We start from the raw sequence: 8,029 nt of genomic DNA, 5'->3' as shown, positions 1-8,029 counted from the left end.
AGTTTTAGCAAGTTAGGGAAGATACCACATTACAGGAGAAAGACAATCTAAAAGTTTTTGAAGTTTTAATGGATTTAACCACTTGTAAAATGTTATAAATTGTAGGACATTTCTCCCAGAGAGATCCTCTAGCATACACGGATGATCTACTTTTCATATTTATGATTTGGCAGGAAAGTTTGAGTTCATTTGAAGTTAGGCTTTTTAATAGTTTTTCTCCTCCCAGTGAATTGTTCTGAGTTGATAGGTGTAAAATTTATAGATTTTATTGATAATAAAAGTTTGTAAGCATCTTTAATGTAGCGATTCCATTGCTTATTTTTTATTCAGCACTCAGGTCACTTCCTATGTGCTGGAGATAGTTAAACAGACTCCACTTCCAAGAAAGGATATAACAAGGAAAATAAGAGGTTGTTAAATAAAAATTATGCCAAAGATAAGCCTGTAGAAAGCTTCTGTGGTGCATATTTGGTAGATTTTGTGGATGGATTTCATGAAGGATAAATAGCAGAGTCCTGAGGGGGAAAAAAAAAGGATAGAAGTGGCCAAATACAAGATAGGGGAAGGGAGAAAGAATAGGATATGAAGAAGCCTGGCATTGAGAGGTGGTATTGGCCTGTTCAGAAAACTTGTTTGCCTAGCCCCTAAGTTCTAGTCTCACTCAGTATTGGGTTTAGGGCTCCTCTAGATTCTAGTACATCATGATAGATCATGCAGTCAGTAAAAGTCCTGCTGATTTTCCCCAGTAAAGTGCTTTAGTCCACACAAAGCCTGATCTTTAATCCATGCCTAGAATTGGCAAATGATGCCAGGAAAGAAAACTGTTGGTAGTCTCAGCTATCTAGAAAAGACTCAAAGACTTTTAGTACGTCTAGTCTTAAGCGCTTCCACAGCTCTTTCATATCTGTAATGCATTTTGCATTTGATCAATTTTTTCCTAGTTACTGCACCTGGGAGCGATTGCCAGTACTACCACATCATTTCGGTAGTGGAGGTCCCCATTGAAGGGTTTTTTCATAGCACATAGCATAATCACGTTTAGGAAGATCGTTCTGGCTGTAGATAGTATAATTATCTACTAATACAAAGGGGGAAAGGACGTGAGATGATGTGAAAGGAAGTTTTGCATCATTTACTTGAAAGATACTGTTCTTCTGAATTTAATCACATTGGGGATTGGAAAAAGTAGATGAATAAAAATTAAAAAATCACATGAGTTCATGAAGTTAAGCAATTGAAGAAAAAGACAAATCTAATACAGTACTGTAATTATTTCGAAGGTTACTATTTTACCCTAAACTCATTTCTATACTTGAAAGTTCAAGGATCGATTGATATTTTTGAAATTCTGAACTAAATGGAAATATTAGGATGGCTCGTGTGCATATATAAATGTTATTTGTATCCCCAGAATAAACTAATAAATTTCAAGGGTACAAAATAGGATTACTATTTGTGAACTGTATTGTATCCCAGAACTCTGTACTTTTGTCTGTTCAAAATGAAAACAGTAGTTATTATTTTAACCCTTATAAAAGGGAATATACTCTGATGTAAAAAATTTTAGCAATTCAGTACAGAGTACAAGTCACATAAAAGTCTACCACTGAAATGCAAGCACTGTTGGTATTTTGTTTGATATTCATATATTTAGTTTTATCACTTTTTTTAACCAGTAAGTCATGGACAACTTACTATATAAGTGAAAAATGTATATATAATCATTCTATGATCATTTTTATATTATACTATAATCAATTCTCCATTGATATTTAGCTTGTGATTTTTTTTTTTTTTACTATTTTTTACTATGATAAAAAATGCTATGGTAAACACCTTTGTGTCACATACATTGTCATTCTGTCCAGTTTTCTCTATAGAAACCAATTTTTAGAATTTCTTGGTTAAAGTATATACATTTCACATGCTTTTTTCTTACTAGTTTTTATATTAGACATCTTCTGATTAAACATATTTAGTTTAAATGATTAAAAGTATGGCATTACAATAAAAATTTATGATTTGATTTTAAAAGTAGGTCTTAAAACAGGCAATATACTGTGACAAGCAAAATATTTCCATATCATTATTTCCTAAGTATCCTTAAGAGGAATAGTATCTCTCTCAGGACTTGGACCAAGAAATGAGATCAAAGGGGAATAATGATTAGCAGCTTAATTCAGCTGATCTCAAATGCTTAGGGGAAAAGTTTTTTTAAAAAGTTCAAACATATGCCCTATTTAACATGTGATAACACATATTCTATATTCAATATCCTGAATTGATTATAGTGCATGCCACACAATCACTTGTTCTGTTGCTATCAGATATTGATTAAAAATGATAAAAAAAAATTAAAGGAAAAATTAAATTGCAATAATTACTATTTTACTCCAAACTCATATTTCAGACCACGTACGCTGTTCTGGCAGCTCGCATTTGTCTTCAGGAAAACTACCAGTAGGAAGAACACCCAAGAGATTTCTAAACCTTTGTGCTTTGTCTCCTTTAGAAATGATAGAGTTGGAGGGAACTGATGCCCAGAGATACGTAGTGATCTACTCAGTTGGGTAGTAGATAGTATGATTCATGGGTCTTAATGCAGTATATTTTCTACAACACAATGCTTCAAGGCAAAAGTTAAAGTGTTATACTTTGATAGTGTAGCGTGGTAGTGAAGTTAACTCCCTTTTACAAAAGTCTTAATTGTGTATATTTATACTTCATAAATAGCACACCTTATTGCCTCTTTAAGCAGAAGGAATGGAACATATTTAAAAGTTACCTTGATGACAAGAGTCATTGCTATACTTGCAACTTATTTTATTGTGGGGGATCAGTGAAATACCCTCTAGTAATACTGAGATGTATAGAAAATGCCCCTAAACTAAATGCCCCCACTGTTTTAAGTTAAACTGTATTGTTGGCCTGGGAGCAAGGGTAATGGGTAGTTTTTCCTTGTAGTTAAGCTTTGAGCTGTCATTTCTTATTTTAGTTATTGTACTTGCCTATGAAGGCTCTTCTAATTTTTAATTCTTAACTCGTTTTGGTTAAGTAGATGACCAAGTTTACTGAAGCTTTAATCATAGCTGAACATGTAATTGAGTCACTGGGATCTGCATAAAAGTTTGCAGATTCTGATATACAGTCTTTATAGGAGTTAGAATATGAAGATTGTAGTAGCTATTTTCATCACCCATCAGACTTAATATGTTTATTCAGTAGAGCTGAAATTATTAAATGTATGAATATTACTGGCTTTTTCCTGACCATTCACACTTCATGGTGATTTCACAAGAGAAGGTATATGATTCTGGTTTCCTTGCCAGACTTGTTTTTTATAATCACATTTATTGAGGCTTAATTTTCATACAATAAATTATATGTATATTTTAAGTTTACAATTTACCACTCAGATCAAGATACGGAAAATTCTCATCTATTGGAGAAAGTTTCCTCATACTTCTTTGCAGCCATCCTCCCCAACCTGCCACTTGGCCCAGGCAATCACTAATCTAATTTTTAACACTACAGATTAGTTTGCCACTTCATCTAAATAGAAGCATATTCTATGTAGTTGTTTGTCTGGCTTTTTTCCTTCAACAATGTCTGCCAATAATATTGCATTTATTGAAAGTTACTTCATTTTTTATTGCTGAGTAGTAAGTAGTCTATTGTGGATATACCACAGTTTATCCATTCGTCTGTGGATGGACATTTGGGGTTTTTACGCTTTTAAGTTGCAATGAACATGCATACAAGTATTGCTGTGATCATTGTTTTTCCTTCTCTTGAATAAATAACTAGAAGTGGAATTCTGGAGTCCTAAAGTAAAAGTGTATGTTTATAGGAAACTGCCAAACTGTTTTCAAAAGTGATTTTACCATTTTACATTCCCACACTCACAATATCTGAGAATTCATGTTCCTTGCTATAATTTAGGGAATTTTCTTTTACTTTCTGCCACACAGGAGTTTTTTACTTCATTAGATTAACACTTTGCTAATATAATTATTAACTTTTAAAGAGCAAAAAAAAAGGCTTTGCAGATGAAAAGACCAAAGCCTATAATCAAAACATGACATGAAAAGAGTTTAGAACACCCTGGCTTCATAAGTTATCAGAAAGGTGAATTTTATCCTCAGACTTTTAGCAACACCTTTAATGGCTAGCCACTTGAGACCTTCTATAATACTTCTTTCAGAGTTCCTGCTGCTGCTTGAATTGTAAAAGCTGCAATAGAAATATGTTTCTTTACTTCTTTCCAGGCCAAACGAGAGTTGGCTTTATTTTCAATATCAAAGATAGCATCATAGATTCCAGGAAATGATTCTCCAGCATATTTGTTGTGGCTACTTGGAGCAAATATGATGTGCCTAAAAGGAAGAAAACAAGGCAAATTGAACTAAAGTGTATACATGCATTTTGCATGCTTTTTGTTTAGACCACATGATGTTTCCTTGTGATATTCACTTTTGTTCCTATAATAAGAAGACAATTGATCTGAGATACTTATGCAAATCATAATTTCAAGCCAGGAAAGAAGCTAACAATATGCATTCGCTAAGACATATCTCAGGAATCATATACCATGTTGCGAACCCAAAACAGATGGAAGAAAGCAGGTTCTTGTAACTTGTGCAGAATAATTGCTCAGCGTCCCGTAAGCATCCACAAATATGGTGATAACATGTAAGTTTATGGATGTTTTTAGTAAGAGGAGATTGAGAAAGATAATTTATTTTTGTGTTGCCTTTTAAAAATAGATTAAACAAGAATGACAGTTGTTCCCAATACTTTTTAGACATTAAAAAACAAGTAATTAAAGAAGCCTGTATTTCAAAGTGTCACAAACGGCAAGGATAATGAAGTCCATTCCACAAAGGTAAGACAGTTATATGTGGGTTGCCCGCAAAGACACTCAACTTTTGATCTAAAAAGAAAGTTTTATAGTTGCTTTTCTACTTCAACATAAGTAGCTCAAGGGATCAAGCTACTTCTTTCCGCAATAATTATGTAGAATTTTGCTTTCCAGAAAGGGATGTATTTTATTAATACATCAGGAATTAGGTCCAACAGTCAAACCCCAAAGCTTATTCTAGAGTAAATCTGTATGAAGCAATATAGAGCTCCATATAAGTCAGTATTAATGATTAATGATTAATGACAAATCTATAACACTCATCATTCAGATTTACCAAAGTACATCAGGATTTATTATCTTGGCTTTTAAATCTTAATATGGCCTCAGATGGAACTTTTTTTTTTTTAATTAAAATCAGTTTATGTGCTAAGTTGTTTATAAGCATTGGTATCCTGACCTGTATATGAGTCAAGAAATTAGAGATGCAAGTCATAGATATTCCTTAGTATACTTACCCTCTTCTGGAGAATTGTAAAGGAAGAATATAGCAAAAAAAAAAATTGATATAGGAAGCAAATAACCTTTGAATCATTGATATGGCATTTAATATCTCAGTGACCTTTGGCACATTGCCTAAGTTGTCTAAATTTGTCCCAGATTTGTAAAATAATTGAAATAATGTAGACTCTACTTAGAGTAGTGACTGAGCAGGTTGTAGACTGAGACTGCCTGTTTTTTAAAAATCAGAATACTAGCATATTTACTATCAACAGAATACTATCAATTATCAGCCTTGTGGCCTTGCACTGGTTATTTAACCTCCCTGTGCCTGTTATCTTAAAAATGATGGTGATAAAAGTACTATCCTAAAAGAATTGTTGTGAGAATCAAATGTTGGATGAAAAGCATAACTTGACATTTAATAGGTGTTCAGTAAATATTAGCTATTCTGAAACTAAATCCTTTCCATAATTTTCTCAGATAAGAAGCAGGCAGCAAGCTAAAAGAAATGATCAGACAATTGGTAATGCTTAAGCAACTCAAATACCCTTTTATGAAATGGTGGACTCAAATAGCTATTCTAGTCCCATAAGAATTCAAACTCTGGTCTAGTTCTCAAGGTTTCAAGTATATGATGATTTAATTACCCTCCACAATGGACATTTCTGAATTTTTAAGAGGCATCAAGAACTACTGTAGCAGACTAGAGAATATGGTCAACACTTCATAGTCTTTTTTCCTCAACCTTCCCCTCAGTACATAGTAAGTATTCACTGATGAGTTGTGATAATGCAAAATTTTTTTTTTTTTTTTGAGATAGAGTCTTGTTCTGTCGGCCCAGGCTGGAGTGCAGTGGCATGATCTAAGCTCACTGCAACCTCCACCTCCTGGGCTCAAGCAGTTCTCCTGCCTCAGCCTCCCGAGTAGCTGGAATTACAGGTGCCTACCACTATGCCTGGCTAATTTTTGTATTTTTAGTAGAGATGGGGTTTCACCATGTTGGTCAGGCTGGTCTTGAACTCCTGACCTCAGGTAATCCACCCACCTCAACCTCCCAAACTGCTGGGATTACAGGCGTGAGCCACCATGCCCGGCCACAGATGTTTCTAGAATTTCATAATTAAATGCTTTGCAGCTTTTAAAGACTTTTACAGTATTTCACTTGATGTTTGCAAAAAAGGAAGCTTTATTTAATCCTTTTTAGATTCCATTACAGAGTATGTTCATCTTATATTGCTGCTGTGCAAATTACCACAAACTTAGTGGCTTAAAAAAATTTATTATCTTACAGTTGGTCTGACATAAGTCTCACCAAGCTAAAATCAAGGTATGATCAGGGTCACTAGTCCTTCCTGGAGGCACTAGAGGAGAATCCTTTTCCTTGCTTTTCTAGCTTCTAGAGGCCTACCACATTCCTCCACCATCAAAATCCGCAACTGCATTTTAGAATGAGTCTTTTCGCAATGGCATCACCCTAACTTTCTCTCCTGCCTGCCTCTTACAGGAAGACTTTTAAGGACCCTTGTGACTGCATCATTGGGAACACCAGTATAATTCAGAATACTGTCCCTATTTTAACTCAGCTGATTAGTGTGACTAATCCATCTGCCACCTTAATTCCTCTTTGTCATGTAACCTAACATATTCAAAGGTTCTGGGGTTAGAAAATAGAGATCTTTGGGAGGCCATTATTATGCTTACCACACAGAGCAATTAATTTTTGTGGAACTTTCATTAGGGAAAAAATGAGGAGTAATAGAATATAGAAAATGAGCTCAGTGGTAGATAAGGATTTATTACTTATTTGCCTTTGTTGTGATAGTTACAATATATTACCCACAACTCAAAAATAATTAAGTTTGCAAAATTTATCAAGCATGCTGCTATGGTCTGAATGTGTTCATTCCCCAAATTCGTATGTTGAAACTTAATTTCTAGTGTGACAGTATTAAGGGATTAGAGCCCTTATAAAAGAGAATGAAGAAAGCTAGCTAGCCCTTCTATCTGTTCTGCCAACTGAGGATGCCCTGAGAAAAATACCATATATGGGACAGGTGCTCATAAAACACTGAATTGGTTGACACTGATCTTGTACTTCCCAGCCCCTAGAACTGTGAGGAATAAATTTCTGTTTTTTATAAATTACCCAGTCTCAGGTATTTTGATATAGCAGCAGGAATGGACTAAGACACATGTTTTTTATTCACAATAAACATTTAGTTATACTTCTGAATTTTAAGAAGAATGTTTTATATGTTCCACATTAACATTTTATTTTAAAATATGTACAATGTTTTCTGATTTATTCACTACTGAATCTCAACTGTTAAATCAAGTTTAACTTAAAGCTGCCTCCTTAAATATTTTAAGTTCAGCCTAAAGGTTTCTCTGTAAATAGTGAACTATAACCTAAATGGAGTTGTCAACAGACTGAGTCTACTCTTGTGCCAATCATCAAGTTTTGGCCAATTAAAGGGGGTCAGTTCAAACTGTTCAAATAAGGTAAATTCTGTGCTGTAACCAATCTGGCTGTTTCTGTTACTCATTTCCGTTTTCTGTATGTCACTTTCCTTTTTCTGTCTGTAACTCTTCATCCATCACGTGGCTGCACTGGAGTCTCTCTGAGTCTATCATTCTTTGCTCAATTAAAGTCTGTTAAATATA

At 34.1% G+C, this 8,029-nt stretch overlaps 1 protein-coding gene across 6 annotated transcripts in view; it reads right to left on the bottom strand.

The window, feature by feature from the left end:
* Window positions 1-3,331: 3,331 nt before the first annotated feature.
* Window positions 3,332-8,029, bottom strand: part of NAALAD2 (N-acetylated alpha-linked acidic dipeptidase 2) — a 57,405-nt gene continuing 52,707 nt past the window's right edge. For all 6 annotated transcript variants that reach the window (XM_031016357.2, XM_055356254.2, XM_055356255.2 and 3 more), the window contains one exon: window positions 3,332-4,376. In XM_031016357.2, the coding sequence (XP_030872217.1) occupies window positions 4,187-4,376 (190 nt within the window). In that variant the 3' untranslated portion in view covers window positions 3,332-4,186. The remainder of the gene's footprint in view (window positions 4,377-8,029) is intronic.

Source organism: Gorilla gorilla, chromosome 9 (genome assembly GCF_029281585.2).
Source record: "Gorilla gorilla gorilla isolate KB3781 chromosome 9, NHGRI_mGorGor1-v2.1_pri, whole genome shotgun sequence".
Lineage (NCBI taxonomy): Eukaryota > Metazoa > Chordata > Mammalia > Primates > Hominidae > Gorilla > Gorilla gorilla.
This window is presented reverse-complemented; position numbering and strand designations above follow the sequence as displayed.